The 21,011-nt window shown below is 34.6% G+C and overlaps 6 protein-coding genes across 8 annotated transcripts; 3 read left to right on the forward strand and 3 right to left on the reverse strand.

Moving 5' to 3' along the window:
• Positions 1-1,525: 1,525 nt before the first annotated feature.
• Positions 1,526-2,613, reverse strand: LOC106322461 (dehydration-responsive element-binding protein 3-like). The gene has a single exon (XM_013760487.1). The coding sequence runs from the start codon at positions 2,375-2,377 to the stop codon at positions 1,682-1,684; it is 696 nt and encodes a 231-aa protein (XP_013615941.1). The 5' UTR covers positions 2,378-2,613; the 3' UTR covers positions 1,526-1,681.
• Positions 2,614-7,042: 4,429 nt separating this feature from the next.
• On the reverse strand, positions 7,043-8,395 carry LOC106322462. The gene is made up of 4 exons (XM_013760488.1): positions 8,119-8,395; positions 7,767-7,904; positions 7,607-7,677; positions 7,043-7,493 (listed from the first exon to the last, which is right to left on the reverse strand). The coding sequence occupies exons 1-4, from the start codon at positions 8,302-8,304 to the stop codon at positions 7,238-7,240; spliced, it is 651 nt and encodes a 216-aa protein (XP_013615942.1). The 5' UTR covers positions 8,305-8,395; the 3' UTR covers positions 7,043-7,237.
• Positions 8,396-9,645: 1,250 nt separating this feature from the next.
• LOC106323169 (mitogen-activated protein kinase kinase kinase 1) lies at positions 9,646-10,636 on the reverse strand. The gene is given in 6 exon segments (XM_013761328.1): positions 9,646-9,768; positions 9,770-9,901; positions 10,173-10,249; positions 10,252-10,290; positions 10,293-10,452; positions 10,454-10,636. Coding segments are annotated over 6 exon segments (714 nt in total).
• A 332-nt stretch (positions 10,637-10,968) lies between these two features.
• LOC106325380 lies at positions 10,969-12,163 on the forward strand. Of its 3 annotated transcripts, none has more exons than XM_013763435.1 (3): positions 10,969-11,162; positions 11,297-11,477; positions 11,907-12,163. In XM_013763435.1, the coding sequence occupies exons 1-2, from the start codon at positions 11,032-11,034 to the stop codon at positions 11,445-11,447; spliced, it is 282 nt and encodes a 93-aa protein (XP_013618889.1). In that variant the 5' UTR covers positions 10,969-11,031; the 3' UTR covers positions 11,448-11,477; positions 11,907-12,163. The 3 variants fall into 3 exon arrangements, with proteins under 3 accessions (XP_013618889.1, XP_013618890.1, XP_013618891.1); XM_013763436.1 differs by having other exon boundaries at positions 11,297-11,465; XM_013763437.1 differs by having other exon boundaries at positions 11,297-11,415.
• A 629-nt stretch (positions 12,164-12,792) lies between these two features.
• LOC106324874 (thioredoxin-related transmembrane protein 2-like) lies at positions 12,793-15,637 on the forward strand. Its single transcript, XM_013762869.1, has 9 exons — positions 12,793-13,170; positions 13,252-13,308; positions 13,387-13,456; positions 13,595-13,636; positions 13,723-13,796; positions 14,786-14,856; positions 14,940-15,025; positions 15,114-15,220; positions 15,334-15,637. The coding sequence occupies exons 1-9, from the start codon at positions 12,967-12,969 to the stop codon at positions 15,394-15,396; spliced, it is 774 nt and encodes a 257-aa protein (XP_013618323.1). The 5' UTR covers positions 12,793-12,966; the 3' UTR covers positions 15,397-15,637.
• A 1,259-nt stretch (positions 15,638-16,896) lies between these two features.
• On the forward strand, positions 16,897-20,877 carry LOC106322470 (NADP-dependent malic enzyme 2-like). The gene is made up of 15 exons (XM_013760496.1): positions 16,897-17,153; positions 17,286-17,406; positions 17,806-17,880; positions 17,961-18,112; positions 18,199-18,370; positions 18,473-18,640; positions 18,861-18,944; positions 19,026-19,172; positions 19,239-19,391; positions 19,475-19,564; positions 19,653-19,730; positions 19,852-19,926; positions 20,159-20,249; positions 20,382-20,510; positions 20,606-20,877. The coding sequence occupies exons 1-15, from the start codon at positions 17,011-17,013 to the stop codon at positions 20,692-20,694; spliced, it is 1,767 nt and encodes a 588-aa protein (XP_013615950.1). The 5' UTR covers positions 16,897-17,010; the 3' UTR covers positions 20,695-20,877.
• Positions 20,878-21,011: the final 134 nt, after the last annotated feature.

Genomic DNA, 21,011 nt, shown 5'->3' on the forward strand with positions numbered 1-21,011 from the left:
TATACCGACGGACTATGGTTCGTCGGAAAATACCGACGGAGAGGATTCCTCGAAAAATTCCGACGAACCATTGTCCGTCGGTATCTTCCGACGAACAATAGTCGTCGGTATTTTCCGAGGACTACGTTCGACGGAATAGTCCAAGGAACGTTCTCCGTCGGTATATAGTTTTTCCGATGAACTCTGGTCTCGTGTGTCCGCATCGGAATATCGTTGGAAGTTCGTCAGAATGACATTTCTCGGTATTCGTCATAAAGTCGTCGGAAGGTCTGACGAAATTCCGACGAATACTTTTTTCCGACAAAAAGATACCGACGAATTGGTTCGTCAGAAATTCGTCGGAATCGGTCTATTCCGACGAATTTATGACTATTTCGGCCATCAGAATCCCCCTGTTTTCTTGTAGTGGTTGTATAACAATATAACGCATGTATTTTAGCCCATAAATTCAATATATTAATTGCATGTATGTGTGTATATATGTGGCTAGGGCTGGACATTTTATCCGTTAAATTTGATTCAATTCGTTATTCGTTTCGATTCGATCAAAAAATTCCGGATATCCGTAAACTTTGGAAGCACATTAAATACTAAAAAACAATATCCGTTAAAATCGAAGCAAATCACAAATATTAAAATTTTGGGAAGCGGATATCCGATCCGATCCGGAGATATATAAAATACATGTATATCTTGATTATATTTAAAGTTTTTACTGTATAAAATTATATAATTATTATTCTAACATATGATTTGATAAATTCTATTCACATTATTACTTATATAAAAGTATTACATTAAAGGAAAAAAAACACATTTATGACAATTTTTTTTTCTTAAGTTTTGTGTTATTATAATTGTTAACTAAGTTCAAAAAAATTACAAAATATGTAGATTCACTACTTCTTTTAACTTTGATCATATATATCATGCAAAAAAATATTTTACTAAACAAATTTGTATCAAATTTTAAGACTATTTGTATTAATCAAAACATATTAGATATCCGTAAGTATTCGTAAACATCCGCAAATATCTATTTATTTTTCGTATATCTGTTTTTCTGAATATCCGTATTTTTCCGAAGCAAAACAAATCGAAAAATTAGATATCCGTGACATACAAATACGAAACAAATCACAAATACCTTTCAAAATCCGGATATCCGATCCTTGCCCAGACCTATATGTGGCTTGTAATGTTTTCGTCAGCTCGGACAAGTTGGCCTCGCTTTGTGTTTTTTTCTTGTTTTACCCTAGCTCTCAATTCTCCATTCCAACTATTCCGACAAAACAAAATTGAATGATTGTGAGAATCTAATTTATATTAATTAATGGTTAAAAGAGGAAAACAAAAAACAGGCAACAGTTTATAACTCTTAATGATTTTGTACTATTGCAATACCATAAAGTTAGTGGACTTTTTTTATTTTCGCTTATTCACTTGATGATACTTACAAAAAAATCACGTTTTCCACTTCATTTTCAAAAACAAAACCGATATTAATATAAATAAAAACACAAATAGAGTTTTGTACACGTATTTCATTATGGAGCTCACACACGCACCAAAAAAAACCCTTACACCACGAAATCAAAAACAAAATAGCTAGGGTTCTTATTAAACAAGAAAATGATTACAATAATGATAATACAAAAAAATAAACTAAGTAAAAACGTCGTTAGAGATCCCATGAAAAGACTTGGTTGTAACCGTAACTATCCTCCGACAACTCTCCCCACGGTGGAGGATAAAAACAGTAGTCTACTGAGTCAGAGAACACAAACTCGTTTTCTACGTTGACGTCGTAACTCGGTCCGAGACTTGGCAGCTCCACGATCTCTCCGAGCTCCTCTGACTCAGTCCTCGAGAGGTCCATCACCAACACGAGAGACTCAAGCGAAGAAGTAGAAGATGATGATGATGACGTAAACGACGTCGTTGGTTCCATCTGTGCTGCTTTAAGAGCAGCTGTCTGAATGTCTCTAGGGCTTAGCGAGACGGGTCTAGGGAATGACTCAACAAGTTCAGGGAAGTTTAGTATGGCTGAGTTTCCTTTGATGCTCAAAGCCGCCACGTCGTGTGCACGCGCCGCCATCTCCGGCGTTGGGAACGTTCCGAGCCAGATACGTGACTTCTTCCTCGGCTCACGAATCTCTGAAACCCATTTTCCCCAGTTCCTCATCCTCACGCCGTGATAAACCGGATGTCTACCGGAATCTTTAACCCTTTTGGTCTTCTTAGAATTATCGGTTTGCTCTACTCTGCTCTCTTGACTCACTGATGAGTAGGGGCTGTGAAGATGAGACACTCTCTCCTTGTGGATGGTGTCGTCGTATTCATCAGTGGACGTACTCTTTGAAACTGATGAAACCATTTGGATCCTGAGACTAGTGCAAATATTAGAAAATGACGATTTACTAGGGAATTGCCAGGGAATCGCAATATATATTTTGTAGTGTCTGGATGAAAAAAAAGGTTTGAGAACTATTCAAAATGAGAAAAGAAACAGGGTAGCTAGTGAAGCGATGAAGAAACGAGAGAGAACCCAACTTTGATATAAGAAGTAGAAATGTGCTGGTAAAATCTTTGTCTTATCTTTTTTTTTTTTTTTTTTTTTTTTTAAATCTTTGTCTTATCATTTCTTCTCAATCACTCAAAATATTTATAATGCATAAATATAGTTGGACGTGTTAGAATTGTGGAGGGAATGGGACAAAAACAATGCAATAAAGGGAATGGACCCAATGGCTCTATATTTATTTTGTTTTTTCGTATAGATCCCCACTCTATATTTTTTATAAATATATTTATTAGTATAAATAAAACAAACACTGGCAGTCACTGTTTGCTTTGATATCTTTGGGGGTTTGGATACCACAATCAGAGTGACAATACTGAAGTAACTAGGCCAACGTCTCTGTCCCGGCCGGGTATGAAATTTGTATCCGTGGAGAACAAGGTGCGACAAGCTTTTATTTATTCATTTATATATCCTTTCTGTATTATTTGTGTGACACTGAAAATTTTACCCAAGTTTTACTATTTAATTGTCTTTTACCATGACAAGAACATTGATATATATAATACATTCGCATTTACATACACATATACGTATTTGTATATGCATGCTAGCTAATCGATGTATCTACAAGATAAGATAAAGCCATGATGACATTTTTCTTTTTGATTTAGAATTAACATATTACTTAGTTGCATACTTAATTTATTGTCTTCAGATTTTGAATTTCATGGAAATAATCATGCGAAAACGTTACTTTTCTAGTTGCATTTCTTAGTTTAGTTGTAAGCAAAAGTAAGGCTAATTAGGAATTCGTCTTAACCATATATACAGTAAAACCTCTATAAATTAATAATGTTGGGACTTTAGAATTTTATTAATTTATAAAGATATTAATTTACCAAAGTTTCATTTTTTAGATTGTATCCATTTTTTGAATATTTTGTTTATAAAAAAATAAAATATTCGACTTTCATATTGGTTAATTATCTTATTTGGTATATATTTTTATTTTGTTATGTGGTTTTCGATATAATTTTACTAAATATTATCAAAATATAGTAAAATGTTAAGAAAAATGGATGTATTTTCATCGTGAATATAAAACCAATAATATAATGTTTAGTTTGTACTTATATAAAAAAATATATATATATATATATTATTAATTTATGATTTTAATGGGACTATATGTTTACATGGAAGTTTTAAAAATATTATTATCTTATTATTTTATCGATTTCTATCATATTTTACACCGGCCCAAATTGGGACGGACAAAATTTATTAATTTATAGAGATTATTAATTTATCGAGTATTAATTTATAGATGTTCTACTGTACATACATCGAAGATCATGGTTAAACAGACTTATATATAGTTTATTAATGGTCCTACAGTAATATTTAAGTAGAAATACACTGGTAAGACTAATGATTTCAACTGGTCGTGTTAACATTATATATAAAGTTATAATTAACCAATCTAGAATAATATATAATAAATTAACGTGAATCAATATAGTAATTATAAATTTGTTTTGAACACGGAGTGTGAAACTTCGCATCAAACAGTGTGATTATTGTACTGATTTCATTTCGGAGGATATGTACCAATACCATATAATAAAGATTTGAGTTTGTATTACAATTATAAATGAGTTTTAACGCTTGTAAAATGATAACTAAGACATGTTTGGGTCAATGCTATCAATCAATGCATATTAATTAGTTTAGAGTTGAACCCAATCTCACAAAGAGACATAAAGAAAAGAAGTATGTAAAGAGAGAAACTTCAAGAACATCAATTTGTTCAATCATGGGGCCGTATTTGCGTACCTATAAGACGGGTTTCTTGTGAAATACACATAACTACTTGCAATAACGACGCTAGCTGGCGTTTGTTTCGTTGGCGCTCGTTTCAGCATAAGAATTCTAGTATATTCATTTTCTAGTGATCATATATAACTTATTTTTTACACTAAAGCTTGCTTTGATTTATAACAAAGGAGGGATACAGATTTGGGATCCTAAGCCGACGAGTATCGAATATCCCCGGAGCCAAGAGCCAGGAAGAACTATACAAATTCCTGGAGACAAAATACAGCATAATAAAAGGTTCTGTAATGCTAGGAAACTGAAAGATTAATGCAAGCTTTATATGCTAGTGATCATATATAACTAAGATTAATGCAAGCTTTATAAAAGGTTCTGTAATGCTAAGAAACTGAAAACAAGATTAATGCAAACAAGATGTAATGCTAGTGATCATATATAACTAAGATTAATATATATTTGTAGGTGTACTCAAAAGACAACAATTAATTAACAATATATTTATGAATAATTAGCAAAATGATAGAAAAACAAGGGTAGAAAACATTGTACCTGTGTTTCTTTATTTTTGGGTGATTATTATTTGTAATTATATAGGCAGACAAAACCAAATATCAATGTATTCCAAGTATGGTATTATTAGGCATACAGACTGTAAAGTCCAAATATTTAAAAAAAATCCAAAATAAGCCTTTTGGAAAATGACATTATCTTCATCTTCAGCTTCTTTTGATACAGGAAAGAGACATTTTCTTGCTTTGTGTTCTCCTCGTGGGATTAAAAATCGTATTATTTGGGGGTGGTTCAGTGTGTTGATTTCAGAATAAAGCACATTGATATATATATCGAAGTTTACTCAGCTAAGAAGAATAAGAATATGATTAAATTTGAGTTGATATGGAGGTAGGTCGTTTTTATTCCCTACTCGATGTACTATATCTTGTTTATGAATCATTGGGGAGCAACATAATTGCCAAAAGGAAGAAAAATGGAATACCTCGAGGTGTAAGACATTTACTCTTAACTATAACACGTTTTTGCTTTACACAACTACCACGTATGTGGACATTTACTCTGGGGTATATTTAATTTGAAATTTAACTATTAAAATGATAAATTACATGTTATTTAACGTAAATTTTTAAAATGATAAATTTTATGTCCATGATTATTATTTCAAGTAATGGACATCAATTTGTTATTATCTTAAGGTATTTTGGTGTAATTATTTAACTGAAAAAGTCTTACGATTTAAATTGAAAATATAAAATGTTTGAAGTAAAGTGATAAAAACATTCACAATTCATCCAAAATAATTTTAACATTAAAAATCAAATAACTACAAATCTTTTAAAATACTATATTAAATACATCCGTAATAAAAACGTTTTTTGCTTTAGAAACTTTCAATGTATGTGGACATTAATTCTTAATTAACACGTGTTTGCTTTACAAAGTTAGTGGTCACCGAAACACGCAAATGGTTGGCGTTTGGATTCATTAATTCTACGAGTTTAGTTATGGGAGGAATGTTAAGCATGACAAATTTTGGAAAACATTTTTAAATCAATTTCGATCTTTCTCATTCAAAACACTCCCATTTACTAACTATCCAACTTAATTTAACTACAAGATATATGTTTATATGCACTATAAAACGTATTTAAAATAATTTATTTTATATATTTATAATTGATGTTATCAAAATTTTGTATCATTTATAAAAATGATTTGAAAAGGAGTGTATATAAGAAGTTATTCAATGATAGTGAAGATATTGAGTGTCTGGCTATCACAACTTCAGTCCTGCTTCTTGTTTGTCACATGCGATTGCCTGGCTCACGATATAACCACACAGTGTCCTTGATGAGTAACTTCCAAACGAGTTATTGCAGGCAAAACGTTCTGATTTTGATTTGTAGGTAATAATTTTGTCTGTGTAACTAAAGTTGTTTTAGGTCCTCTAATAATATGTAAAGTTGTTTAAGATAATATTTAAAAGTGTGTGTTTTGAACTTTCATTGTGTATAGTTTCATTTGTTTGGAAATTTGAATGGATGATACTACGAATTTGAGTTGGGGCATATTGTAGACGTATGTACGTGTTATGGATTCGTATTCAGGGCCGGCTTATTAGGGGGGACAAGCGGTGCGACCGCCCCGGGTCCAAGCCCGTGTCCCCCCGTATAATACTAATTAAAGGATCCAATTTTTTTATAATATATATTTTTATATATAAAAAATTATAAATATAACAAATAAAATTGAAAAGGACCCAAATTATTTGATATGTATATAGTTTATTTTCATTACAAAATATTACTGATTAAATTTTAAAAACATTTTAAACATTATCTAAATATAAATTTTAGAGGGTAAAAAAAAATATTTTTCACCCTAGGGCCCGTAACAGTGTTGAGCCGGCCATGTTCGTATTTTTAGGGTTTGTTCACTGGTATAGCCTAATTCTAGTGTACTAATTAATATAGTTTTCTTGAGTTGTTTGTTACAATATGTGGTGTTCTGCTTTCTTCACATGTTATAACATAAGTACAAAAGACTGTGTAATCAAAGTTAGCATCAGCTTCTAATAAGCATGAAGTCTATGAGTCTATCAAAGTCGTACGGAGATTCGTATAAAGAATTGCTCAACGTACGCATTCCTATTGAAAAGACTTTGGGAAGTGTTAGGTTAGGAATCTACTAAAGCTGTGTCTCATGTTTCTTTGCTTCTACACAAACAACATTCTGAGGATTCATACATAAACAATCTTTCCTCACTTATTGATGAACACTAAGAAATAACTAAAAGGTTTTGATCTCATCCAGTATTGGATATGTTTCCCAAATAACGAAATGAGTCATTTAAATTTGTATAGTTTACACTTTCCTTCTCTTGGGGCTTAGGATGAAATCATCATCATCGTCATTATCATCAACGACTTTTTTCTTCTTTCTCGCATCTGAACTGTTGTTCTTGGACGCAGTCGGTCTTTGAGAACTCTCCGGTTTACTCTTAGAATATGATGGCGTCGGTTTAACCGGTGTTCCCATTCGGATTTGCTTCATCTTCCTTAGCTTTTTCTCGTGAGCTCGCTTCGCCTTTTCCGGAGACAACATTCCATGTTCCATTAGCCTGTTAGAAACCACAATATTGGCAAGAAACATAGTTTTATGTTAAAATGAACCAAGTAAACTGTTCTCTAAGCTTATCATAAAGACTTGTTAATATTTTTTTTTTTGTTTTACCAGAACTCAGCCATTTCGCTTCCTGGTATTTGTTTAGATAATGATTCATAGAATATCCTCAAGGGCTCTCTCTGCAAATTCAAAAGACAGAGAAACCAAGAATCAAGAACATGATTACAAAGAAACTTGATAGAGCAAATATTTAGAGATATGTATTAACCTCTTCAGGAGGATCATATTTTTGTCCGGCTAACGAATAAACCTTCTTCTCTCTTTTGACTTTACCTTTCGCCAAGCTCGCCGCTGCAGATGTTGTTGCTATCGATTTCACCGAGCTTACAGCGCTCTTGGGCTTTGCCTTCATAAAATTTTTGCAGAAAATATATTACAAGTTGGTTGTATGATCGACCTAGAAACCCAAATATCCGAAATCACGTCACGGTGTAGAATTTACGGCATAATTCAAAGAGATTTATCAATGTTCAAGAAATCGTTAGGCGGTAACTAGATGCTTTATAGATCTGTCATCGCCCATTGAAAAGTTCGATCTACAATGGATTTGAGATTGATACCTCAGATTTAACCGTGACGGTGGAAACAGAGGATCTGGGTTTGGTATCCGAGATGATCGGTTTGCTTGTGGTCGCGATCTTCTTCTTGTCCTTAAAAGACGGATCGATCTTGGCTCTGGAAGCAAGAGAAGAAGATCCATCGCGTGGCTCGTTCTTAACCGAACTGGGTCTCGTCTGTGTCGCCATAAGAAGATCCTGAAATTCAGCTCAACTACGTTTTCTGCTCGATAAAGATTCTTCCGACAAAGTCTTGCCGCTTTCGTAGTTATGTAATGAATTGGTAAAAATTGAAAAGTTAAACATCAACGGTTCTGCTGTTCCGTTTTAACGGTTATTTTAAATTTACATGATGAGTTAATAATTTATCACGCGCCATGTCATATTATCACCATTTGTAATAAGTTCTTTATTTAATTGGAATTTTATTCTATCTTTAAAGACTTTATTTTATTGAAGATTTTCTGTGGATAATTATAAAAGAAATAAATCCATTAAAAATCTGTAATTAATAGAAAAAACTTTTGTACATCTCAAAATTTTGATACATTCATATGTTCTTATATTGTTATTGTTTATTTAATGCTTTTGAAAATCCCCTTAAAATATTACTCATTCTGTTTCAAAAAGATAGACTATCTAGCATTTTTATACATATTAAGAAAACACATTAAATCACTATAATAAATATATTTTTTTTTTGCAATTTTCAATTTTCAATATCTTTTAACCAATAGTAATTCAATAAAATCAATTAATTTTTTTGAAGTATACAATTTTTGCATAGAAAATACAAAATATATATTTTTGTGAAACAATTTTTTTTCTAAAACATCTATCTTTTTGAAATGAAAAGAGTATCAATGAATGAAGAGAAATTCCCTATGATAGACCTAAAAAGGTTTTTGTCACAGATATAAACCTTAAAAATAAAAATGACCAAAATAGACTTAAATTTTTTTTATCAAAATAAATAAATACACTTGTATCCCTAGGGTTAATTAATCTAGGCATTAAAATTTAGAGTTAATGGGTAAGGTTTAAGATTTAGAGTTTAAGGTTTAGGGTTTAGAGTTGAGTAGTGAGGTTTTGGAGATAGGATTTTAATTTTTTTTAAAAACAAAAATAATTTAAAATTTTCAAAATAAAAAATGTTATTTTGGTTATTTTAGTTTTTAAGGTCTATTTTTATCGCAAAAACTTAAAAATATCTATTTGAGAGAATTGTCGTGAATCTGCTCTCGTATATACTAACTATAAAACATAAAAAACAGAAAAAAACGCCGTAATTACCAACCAACACGACACCTATATCAAAGTAACATATAGCTACAATCTTGCACTTGTTAAATACTTATATATATGTTATTTTTTTCAAATGGTATTGACAATTTTTCGTGTGCGCAAATGGTATTGACAATTAACACATCAAATAACAATAAAACTTTTTTTGCAACTTATAACAATCAAATTTTCAACTCCCTCAACATGGCCGTTGACTCGTGCCAACCCCATCATCCTCCTCAAGATTCAAGTAACAATTACTGTTATTCTCTTTATTATACCACCAACATTAGGACTATTTCTATAGCTATTTTTGCCTCGCCACTGTGAACGGCATACCATACATTCTTCATGCACTTTGTTCTTGTTGGTTAACCATACACTTCACCACCGATCTTTCTCCCTCCTCGCCTCCAACACATTCACCGTTTACGTTTTGAATGACCTGAATATCGTCTAGACATATTGGACACGTTGCTGCTTCTTCTTCCATCTCATTTTCCTATATTTATAACCTCAACAAATAATCTATGGATGTAAGATATTCTGTATAAAGGAAAATTACATATAAAAAACGATATAATAATCGTAAAAATTCTTTGATCAAAATTTCAAAACAATATTAAATAAGGTAGCCACAACTAAGTCTAACTCCAAATTTTAAGCAAACAAAAAGAAAAAGAAATTTGTAGCTATTTTTTAATGATTTTTTGAATACTTTCATTTCACAAAAAAAAATTAAGGAATAAGGAAAGATGAAAGAGAGAGAGTACCAGTTCATGGGTGGATGAGGAGGAGCTAGCATCGCCGTAATTAGAATTGGCGGTGGAGAGAAGCTGAAGAAACTGTGCTGGATGTGGATAGTAGCTAGACATTCAGGTGGTGTCTGAGAGAGAAGAGACGGTAAAGGAGGCATGGCCGGAGTCTCCGTTGGCGGAGACACTTGTCGTCATCAAGAGGAATGCCAAGAACTCGGATTAAGACAAACAAGATGTGCTTGCATGGCTTCTTACGATCAGGACAAGTGCAAGTTAGCGTGGCTTCTAGCGTCACGGACGGTGTAGACATTACAAGTGACACCGAGTACGTGAAAATTGTCGGCGTTTGGACGGTGGAGGAGACGGATCCGATGACGGAGATCTCGAAGTATCCTATCCGCCACCGGCTGAGCCAAGACATGTCGTCGGTCTCTGTAACCAACGTACGTCGATATTTGATTGGACCCGACAGATTCCATAATAATAAGAATTACGTTACGACAGTTGGAGTTTATGTGATCTTCATGTTATATACAGTTAACTTATACACGTCATGCAGGAGATTCCTTGTATGAAACTATGAGACACGTCCGGAATAACGGCGACGTGTATTAGAGAAAAACTTGATTAGACGTCGTGTAGTGTTTTGGAAGTAGTGTCGCACAGCTAGCCATTTTCTTTCGATTGAAAACGGTGTCGTTGTGTTTAAACCTTGTGTGGTTTTGTGGAAGTAGGCGTTACACATCTTGCTATTCTTTTCTTTTGTTTAAAACGGTGTCGTTCCGGTTAAACCTCGTGAAAACCCGTCTTCTTGCTCGCACTTGACCTAGGAATCAGAATCAAACTTCCTCCTGCTTCACATTATCGGCGAAAAATGGCTTCTCGATGTCGATCATTGTCCAAACCAGCGTTCTCAATGTTTAGATCCGCAACGAACAAGCCCTCTCTCCGACCCAAATCGGCTTCATCGTTTCTCGGCGTCCCTCCTTCGCCTGGACTCGCAAGGTTGACTATTTTTTTTCTTTCTCATTTTCAAAATTTGAGCCGTGATATAGTGTTCTTGCAGCTCTATGATTCATGGGTTCTCTCCAAGTTTGCATTTTTCTAAAGGTTTCGTTTGTAATTTTGACTTTTGACAGGCCGATTGCTCAGCTGGGGTCGCTTCAGTCGCTGCTTCCATTGTACAGCGCGGTGGCATCAGCTAGGCTGACATCGTGCCTGGGTATCGATTCGATGAATTCAAGGTCGTTGTCTCAGGGTATGATCTGCGGTTCGAACCCAGGAGTTTGATATTCTTCCTAATCTTTTGTTAGTATATCTGTAAGCATCTTTTTTTTTTGGTTTACTCTTTGTTTGGATTTACATACTCTCAGTAGCAAATTAGAGCTTTTATTTCTCCTCTTTCTCGTTTGATCTTGCTAATGGTAGTATAGGAGATTGCTTTAGTTGGATAGCTCAGGGAACTTAATAAATTATTATGATCTATTGCGGTTTTCAGAGTTTCCATTTAGTGTACTGGACTAGTCCTTTTTGTTGAACTATTGGTGATTGCAGAGAGAGACATCTAAGTTCTTTGGACACAAATAGGTGTGTCATAAGAATCTTGTATTGGGCTGAAGATGAAATATGCCATCTTGGTGTTTTTTTCTTTCTTCTTGTATTATTTTATTGAAAGCAACTTATAGAATTTATGTTTTTTATGATTGCCAATGTGGTAATCTATTTTGTCATCTATCATGATCCTTGCAGAGCTTGGCCTAAGTGTGCCTCGATAAGAAGAGCCCAGACTATAAGAAGATGGATTCATTTGAGATGGGATTCCCCACTGTTTTTTTTCTGTTGCTTTGCTGGTCTAATTCTGTTACTCAGATCAGTTTCTATTTGTCAGGGTGATGAACACTCTTGTCTTTTCGTTTCATCCACAATTAAGTTAACAGTTTCAATTGGATATATATGTACTCTTCAAAACATCAAAGATTAAACAATCATAGTCTTGTGTTCTTCTTCCTGAATTCTTCTAAGCCACTGTTTTGGTATCCGATTATTGCTTCAAGCGTTTTCATTTAAAAGAGTAGTTGTTATTCGAATTTTCAATCCTTGTCAAGATGAGAAAATGTTTGTGCATTGTATATGTTTAATTCTAGAGGTCGCTGCAATGATAGAGAAAAACGAAACGCTGAAGCTAAATTAGTGCTGGACGTTTGGGTCAGTTCGGTTTATACAGTTTTTCGGGTTATCCGGGTTGGGGTGTTTAGCAACCGGACATTTTTAGGATCGGTTCGAGAAATGACGGGTTTTAAATATATTCAGAATATTTGGGCATCCATTCGGTTCTTGGTTCGGTTTCGAATTTAGAAATATAGGAACCGTTTGGGTTTTTGTAATTTTCAGTCCTGTTTTGGTCTAGATTTTTCCGGTTTGGTTCTGGTCCAGTTTTCAGGTTTTAGATATATATGCCCATGACTTTGTTATCTGAACCAAACATAAAACCGAAATAACTGAATCAAAATTGAACCGGTTTTTTAGTATGCAAACCGAACTTATATCTCTAGATCCGGAAAAACAAAAAAAAAAAACAGAAATAAACCGAACCTATACCGGAAATGTCAGGTTCTAACATTCAGTGTGACAAATGAAACCAACCAACACATGAGATGCCCAACATCCTCTACAGACAAACACCTTGCCGTTTCTTACCACACAAAAACGACGTGACGTCCACTATCTTCTCAAACCATCCTCTTCTTCTCAGACTCCAACTAACTCGCAACCTCTCCACGATCCCTTCGAAACTCGCAAGCACAAAAAAATGGAGAAGAAGCGTGAAGGAGGAGGAGGAGGAGCACTCGAAAGAACGAGCCAGATCGTATCAGATCCCTACTACTTCCTCCACTTCATGGCCTTCTTCTCCTACCTCCCGATCCGCGCCTCCGCCGCACCCCACACCTCTCACCGCCTCTTCGACAGAGAACTCCAAGCCTTTCTAGCCTTCCTCATGTTCTCAGCTATAAAGGTTTGATCTTTTCGCATTTGATCGAATTAAAAAAAAAAAAAAAAAAGTCTCGTACTTGATTTCTCGATTGTGGTTGATTAGATGGTTAGGGAGGAGACGTGGGAGGCTTTCGTTGCTGATAGCTTACTCTATGCTAAGGTATGTGATTACGATCTATGTGATTACGATCTTTGTGAGACTTTTGCTGATACAGAGTGTTGTTTGTGGATGTAACAGATCTTTCTTATTGGGGTTTCGTTGGTTATGGATTATCGAGTTGGGATCTGGTTCTGTGTCATTTTTTCAGGTGGGGCCTTTGTTGGTTTACAGTTAATAAATATTAAAAACAAAAGCTTTTTTTCGAGTTTTTATTATACATATGGGAGATGCAGATTTGAATGTTGCTTAAGTTTTTTATTTGAATGTTTCGTTTTTTTTTTTGCAGTTGTGTATCTTTTAGCTCAACAACCAGCGTTTAGTAAGTTAGGTATGGTGAAGGTTTTCAAGTTCTTTGCTTTCTGTGGAATGGAATCAGAAGTTGCATTTCTTATAAGATTGGTTTATTGTTTGCAGGAACTGCGAAGAAGCTGACACCTATGCAGTTGGAGGATTTGCTATCAGATGGGACCACAACTAAGTACTGGTTGGTACGTGGTAACTGGCTTTCTCTTCCTCTAGTAGATAATGTTGTTACTCTTTCCTAGCTAGATGATGAGGTTGTGATTGTAGATGATACATTTGAAAAACCACTCAGTAGTTTTTAGGTAACTTAAATACTCCATCCGTTTCATTTTAAGTGTCGTTTTCAGTTTGTGCACACAGATTAAGGAAACAATTAATTTTGTATATTTTCTATATAAAACCACAATTATCTATACACCTAACCATATTTCAGTAGATATAAAAATAAATTGTTGAATAAAATTAATAAATTTTGCATTGAAAGTCCAAAACGACACAAACGAAAAAAATTCTCTACAACAACTTACACTTAATATGAAAGAGCTTACAGATAGCTTCCATTATAGAATGGTGTCTATGAAGCTAGATATAAATACATACTTTCATAATAAGTGTCATTTTAACATTTTTTTCTTGTTACAGAAAAAGTGTCACTTTACAATTCTTTGATTTTATAAATAATTTTATTTATCTCAAATACTATTGGCCAGAGAGGTATAATTAATATCAACTTACATATATTTCCGTCACTTTTTTAATCTGTGTGAAAAATGTCAAAGTGACACTTATATAGAAACGGAGGGAGTATAACGCTCCTTTATTGTTATGCATTTAAGTTTTGCCTTTTTTTTCTTTCTTATGGCCAATCAATAAAGACACAAGACTGATCTGCAATATCTCTGTCAGTTCCACGAAGATACTCCCTAAGTTCCACGAAGATAGAAGTTTTGAGCTTCTTACACATTTTAAGAATAACCTTTTTAATACTATAGTTTTAAACGAATTCAATTTATTTCAATATTAATTGTATTAATTAATGTGGGTAAAATGGGTGAACAACCTAAAAAGTTACATTGAAAACACATGTATCTTTGTGAAACAAATTAAAATCTTGGTGGAACGGAGAGAGTATACGATACTTTTGTGATGATGTGACTTTGCACACCTTTTGCAGATAGAATTCTATGCATGTAGTTCATCCAAGTGTGTTCGTTCAAGCCGCTGCTTTCCCGAGCTCTCCATCACGTAAGCTTTTCGTCAGAAAAAACATCTCCCCATTTCACTGTTAGTCTCTTAAGACACACTCACACACTTGTTCAATTCTTCAGGTACTCGAATAGTCTTTTGTCTTTTGGAACCATAGACCTTGGACTTTTCCCTAATGCTGCATCAAAGTTCGGAATATCTCTTGCCGGTAATTGTCCTTCACAAACTCAAAGAAACACAGTGAGACTCTGTTGTGTAAAGGAACTGATGTGTTTGTGTAATATACATATATATAGGTGGAATGTCTCAGCTTCCAACATACATATTGTATGAAAAGGGTGTAGAAGTTCATCGGTTCCCAGACTTTTATGTTGACGCTGCACCGTCTTTACCCGTAACCAAGGTTACATGCTTCTTTCCATAAGTAGATTTCAACGGTTGCATTACTTCTCTTATGGTTTTTTTTTTTTTTTGATGAAATGCCTTAAAGAGATGGTCTTATTGTTGATGCTGCAGAAACTTCTGTGTCAACATTTTGAGCTCGATAGGCTTCTGCTTGACTACATCAACGGATCATAGCCAGAGAAGACGACGATATGTAGATGGCTTCTCGTGAGAAGAGCAGTATGAACACATGAGCCCGCCATGGGGACTATACGAGAGGCAAACATTTTGGTTTCTCGCATTTGTTTTAATCTATCTTATTATAATGGGCATTTTTAGTGAGAGCCTGAGGAAACGATAGATACTGTTTTTGTGTGTTATACAGAGATAAGAAGATTATGCTAAAATTCTTGAATTTGATTGATGCTAATGAAAACTTCCGAGTTTTTAGTACCTTTCGCTTTCAGTAAGCTTTTTTATTCTTTGCTCGTAGTGCTTATCGAACAAAAACCATCATCTATCTTTGTATAAAATATCAAATATATAAAAAATTAAAAGTAAAAGGTCAACAAATGAAATAAAAGGTAAATCTTGAAAACGTAGGAGTTGGTGATGGTGAAAAAAGTCGCATATTTGGTTGGAGTCAAGAGGATTCGTCATGTTCTAGAAAATGAGCTTTTATGGACTATAGACGCGTCTTTGGCACATATTAGTTTACTTTGTTTTGTATAAACACAAGAAAATAGGTTTGGACCGAACAAACACAAAGAGATAAAATAAGAAATATACTGGTCAAATTGAAAAGTCAGAGAGTGGCAACAACAAAAGGCGAGCGGCTACGTTTTTGTAACTTCTGATGATGGGAATCCACATTCTTTCGTACATGTCAAATGATTTTTTTTTCTTTTTGTAAATGACTACATGTCAAATGAATTGTTCACAAAGAAAGAATAATATGATCCCAATCGATGAAGATGGTCCGGCTGCCAAATTTGATCCTTTAACAACTCTCTGCAGACTCGAATACAATAATGAAATATTCTTCTCTGAATTGTCACTCAATTCAATTATTATCATCTTAAACATCGCATTGTATCAAAAAAAAAAAAAAGGGGGAAAAGACCATCTATTTAACACGATTTAAAATTGTACAATAGCACCAAGTTTACAAAAGCCTCGTATTCTATCATTGCGTTTTGCCATTTTTTGTTTCTTCCCATTACAAGATAGATCCCTCTCAAGGACCATTCATTTGAACTATTTACAGAGACATAATAATGCATATTATCTAATGGACACTACTTTTATCTTATTTTCTCGATCTATATTATTATTTCTTTTTTTTTTTGAAAAAGAAAATCCACATCTTACAAAGTTTAGTCACATAAGTAGAACATAAATGAATGGAACTATATGTAATCTGTATACTCTATTTCACTAGACATACCATAATGCACAAACCCGCTTGCAGTTATCATTAGTCTAAATTGAATCTGATTTTGGTGTAGTTGTTTAAATAAATAAACGAGATAAAAAAATATTACAACAAGAGCAACAAAAAAATAAGAGAGGTAATGGTCCTAGTGGAAGAAGAGAGGGACCTACTACCTACACGAGGATGCTCCGTCCACGTTCTTCTCGTTTTGACTTTCTTAACGACTTTTCATATTTGTAATTAGAAAATGGTCATTTTCCTCATCGGGCCTATATAAATCCACCACCTTCCTCTTCTGAGTTTCATCATTCATTACAAAATATCAACCAATCAATATATTCATCACTTTCCTCCGTAAAGCTTGCAAATTCGATATGGGAAGTACTCCAGCTGAAGTACCATGCGACGTTGTTTCCGACAACAGATCCGGCGTGGGAGGTGGGATCTCCGACGTCTACGGTGAGGATCTAGCCACTTTGGATCAGCTCGTCACTCCTTGGGTTTCCTCCGTCGCCAGGTTAATGACTCTTCATTCAACGACCTTATAAATCTTATTAAGAATTTTTTTTTTTTTGTTGATCAAAAAAAAAAAATTAATAAGAAATATATTTTAAAGAAACTTAATTGTGGAAATGAAACTCTGTTACAGTGGATACTCGTTGATGCGTGACCCGAGATACAACAAGGGACTTGCTTTCACTGACAAAGAGAGAGATGCTCATTACTTGACTGGTCTTCTTCCCCCTGTTGTCTTAAGCCAGGAAGTTCAGGTGACTTTCTTGTGATTTATATACAAAAAAAAGCAATGTTCTGAAAATAGGTCGGGTTATATCTGAAACAATTTTTCTTAAAATCAAATTATGCGATTTAAATTGGTTTAAACAGTTCTAAATCGAGTTAAATTTGGTCTTCTAAATTAGGCACAATCTGTTTAATCAAGCAATAATGTTAGTGCATATTCATAAAATAGTCTAATTTCTTTTTGTATATCTAATTTTTTTAATTCATCAAAATAATTTTATAATTAGACACAAGTAATAATAAATATATCAATAGTCGTTAAGGATAGTCATCTAAACTCCTAGCTATTTTTTGAACATTGCAAAAAGAACTACCTTTGATTTTGGGTTTGTTTGTGTGTTAACTTGTGGTTTTGTTGTGTTGATTAGGAGAGGAAGCTGATGCATAATCTGCGCCAGTACACTGTACCTCTACAGCGTTACATGGCCCTCATGGATCTTCAGGTGATTCATTGTTCCCTCATGTTTAGTAGTAGAGAATATGTGTCCAAAAGATTTGTAGCTCATGTATCCGAATCTTTCAGGAAAGGAACGAGAGGTTGTTCTACAAGCTTTTGATTGATAACGTGGAGGAGTTGCTTCCAGTTGTGTACACGCCAACAGTTGGTGAGGCTTGCCAGAAGTATGGTAGCATTTTCAGGAAGCCGCAGGGTCTCTACATCAGCTTGAAAGAGAAGTATGTGTTTTAATTTTAATCTCATTGCCGTGTCACTTTCATTTCGTTTATTTGAGACAACTAAAAGTGAATTTTATGTTCTTTAGGGGCAAGATTCTTGAAGTGTTGAAGAACTGGCCTCAGAGAGGTATTCAAGTTATTGTTGTTACTGATGGTGAGCGCATTCTCGGTTTGGGAGATCTTGGTTGCCAGGGAATGGGAATTCCAGTGGGGAAGCTTTCTCTTTACACTGCTTTGGGAGGAATCCGTCCATCAGCTGTAAGCATTAGAACACTAGCTGCAATAGGACTATTGGTTCCAATTGATTGATTATTCTAGTAAATGTGTGATCTTAAACGCAAAACCTGGTTTTAAATGCAGTGCCTTCCAATCACCATTGATGTGGGTACAAACAACGAGAAGTTGCTGAATGATGAGTTCTACATTGGCCTTAAACAGCGGAGAGCAACTGGCCAGGAATATGCAGAGTTTCTACATGAGTTCATGTGTGCTGTGAAGCAGAACTATGGAGAGAAAGTGTTGGTACAGGTGAGCCATAGGATCACTTCTGCTAACAAATACTCTCTCCGTTTCAAAATGATCTATGTTTTAGAAAAAATATTGTTTCAAAAAATATATTTTTAAATTTTTTAATACATTTTATTAGATATATTTTTTTTACATTTTCAAAGATATACTTCTGCTATGATTTTTTTTGTTAGAGTTGTTGATGTTCTGTTTATAACATTATACTTATTGTTCTTTTCAGTTTGAAGATTTTGCGAATCACAATGCATTTGACCTTCTGTCTAAGTACAGCACGAGTCATCTTGTCTTCAACGACGATATCCAGGTAAGATTGATACCTTTCTTCACATTTTTGGTTCAAGTGTCAGAGAGCTAATGCTATTTGTTCTTTTTGCTTAATTGGCAGGGTACTGCATCCGTGGTGCTTGCTGGGCTTATTGCTGCTCAGAAGGTGCTTGGTAAAAGCCTTGCTGACCATACCTTCTTGTTCTTGGGTGCCGGAGAGGCTGGAACCGGTATCGCTGAGCTAATTGCTCTTAAGATCTCTAAAGAGGTAAGTAGATCTTGTGAAGTTTCTTACATTTGCTATGTGATTGATCTTATCCTTGTTGTGTTGTAGACTGGAGCTCCCATTGATGAGACCAGGAAGAAGATTTGGCTCGTGGACTCCAAGGGACTGATCGTTAGTTCGCGCAAAGAATCGCTTCAGCACTTCAAGCAGCCGTGGGCGCATGAGCACGAACCTGTCAAGAACCTCATTGGTGCTGTGAATGTAAGCAATGAACTAATATTTAACTCTCTTGATTTTAGTTTTTTTTTTTTATTAAATATTTGTTGAAACTTTTGTCAAAACAGGCAATTAAACCAACCGTTCTCATTGGAACCTCTGGTGTGGGTCAAACTTTCACACAGGAAGTTGTTGAGGCCATGGCTACCAACAACGAGGTTCCTTTCTTGTTCTTACTCTTTGCTCTCTCTCTCATAAAGACAAGTATTAATGTCATTGTTCTAATGCTGGTATTGGCTTTTACAGACACCGTTGATTCTGGCTCTCTCAAACCCTACTTCTCAAGCTGAGTGTACCGCGGAACAGGCTTACACATGGACCAAGGTATTTTCATTCTTCTCTCATATGAACTCTGAATGTGATTCATGTCCTGATTATAACAAAGTGTTGTTTGCATTTTATGCATCTCTCTCATGTCTGATCATAACTTGTGCTTAAAAAATAGGGTCGTGCAATCTTTGGAAGTGGAAGCCCCTTTGATCCTGTTGAGTACGATGGCAAAACTTACTTCCCTGGCCAGGTTTGTGCTATTTCCATATTGTTTTCTCCAATGTTCAAAAAAATAGCTAGGCAGTAATTAAAATCCTATATAGGGGATTTTTGATTACGCGCACACCTAGACCGATTTAAAAAAAAAAACGTTTTGTTTAGATCCGATTTGCCGCCTAAACCAATTTTTAGAACATTAGTTTTCTCTGATCAATTTGTATTTCTGTGACAACCTTAATGCTCAACTCTACTTAACTTCACAGGCAAACAACTGTTACATTTTCCCGGGTCTGGGTCTTGGTTTGATCATGTCCGGCGCCATTCGTGTCCGTGATGACATGCTCCTTGCAGCTTGTAAGTATAAATCACTTCCTTTAAACATATTCTGTCCACTAGACCATAAGATGTAGCAAGTTGTTTAGAACTTGTGAACTCTTGATCGATATATGTACACTTTACTCAAACATCTCTTTGTTATATTAACAGCTGAAGCATTGGCCGCTCAAGTCACAGAAGAGAATTTCGCCAACGGTTTGATCTACCCGCCATTCTCAAACATCAGAGAGATCTCTGCTAACATTGCAGCCAGTGTTGCCGCCAAAACCTATGAGCTTGGTTAGTTCTCTATTCATTTACACTCGTTAATGAAACTGTCTTTGACTTTATCAAAGAAACTGGGGGCTGATGATATAAATATTTGTGGTGTATAGGATTGGCATCGAACCTGCCACGTCCAAAAGATCTGGTGAAGTTTGCAGAGAGCTGCATGTACAGCCCTGTCTACAGAAACTACCGTTAAAAGAAGTTTTGTCAAAGATTCTTTATTGTATTCACATCATTTATTTAGTTCCTGAGAGGTTTGCATAAGTGTTATTGTTGTTTGTTTTGTTTTCTACTTCTACATTATGATATGTTTTGAGTACTACTTAACTCCTTTTGTCCTTGCTTCTTGTGTGATCAATAATAATTTAAAATTTCCCAATCATAATAATTGTCTTCAAAAGCTACATTTTCACAACTCACACAATCAAACTTTGTATTAATGTTGTCTTGGATTCTTTTGTAAGTTATGGCTGAGGAGTCCTCAGCTTAACCCTTTAAAAGCCCCACCCCCCC

The sequence above is a fragment of the Brassica oleracea genome, chromosome C2 (assembly GCF_000695525.1).
Source record: "Brassica oleracea var. oleracea cultivar TO1000 chromosome C2, BOL, whole genome shotgun sequence".
Taxonomy (NCBI): Eukaryota; Viridiplantae; Streptophyta; class Magnoliopsida; order Brassicales; family Brassicaceae; genus Brassica; species Brassica oleracea.

Bases quoted from the DNA above. Each gene is read 5' to 3' on its own strand.
- LOC106324874 (XM_013762869.1), top strand. From the start codon at position 12,967: ATGGAGAAGAAGCGTGAAGGAGGAGGAGGAGGAGCACTCGAAAGAACG. The intron at 13,457-13,594 runs GTGGGGCCTTTG...TTTTTTTTGCAG, and splicing joins GTTCTGTGTCATTTTTTCAG to TTGTGTATCTTTTAGCTCAA. The intron at 13,637-13,722 runs GTATGGTGAAGG...TATTGTTTGCAG, and splicing joins ACCAGCGTTTAGTAAGTTAG to GAACTGCGAAGAAGCTGACA.
- LOC106322462 (XM_013760488.1), bottom strand. From the start codon at position 8,304: ATGGCGACACAGACGAGACCCAGTTCGGTTAAGAACGAGCCACGCGAT. The intron at 7,905-8,118 runs GTATCAATCTCA...AATTTTATGAAG, and splicing joins CCGTCACGGTTAAATCTGAG to GCAAAGCCCAAGAGCGCTGT. The intron at 7,494-7,606 runs GTAAAACAAAAA...GGTTTCTAACAG, and splicing joins AGCGAAATGGCTGAGTTCTG to GCTAATGGAACATGGAATGT.
- LOC106322470 (XM_013760496.1), top strand. From the start codon at position 17,011: ATGGGAAGTACTCCAGCTGAAGTACCATGCGACGTTGTTTCCGACAAC. The intron at 18,113-18,198 runs GTATGTGTTTTA...TATGTTCTTTAG, and splicing joins TACATCAGCTTGAAAGAGAA to GGGCAAGATTCTTGAAGTGT. The intron at 18,371-18,472 runs GTAAGCATTAGA...TTTTAAATGCAG, and splicing joins GAGGAATCCGTCCATCAGCT to TGCCTTCCAATCACCATTGA.
- LOC106325380 (XM_013763435.1), top strand. From the start codon at position 11,032: ATGGCTTCTCGATGTCGATCATTGTCCAAACCAGCGTTCTCAATGTTT. The intron at 11,163-11,296 runs GTTGACTATTTT...GACTTTTGACAG, and splicing joins CCTTCGCCTGGACTCGCAAG to GCCGATTGCTCAGCTGGGGT.
- LOC106322461 (XM_013760487.1), bottom strand. From the start codon at position 2,377: ATGGTTTCATCAGTTTCAAAGAGTACGTCCACTGATGAATACGACGAC.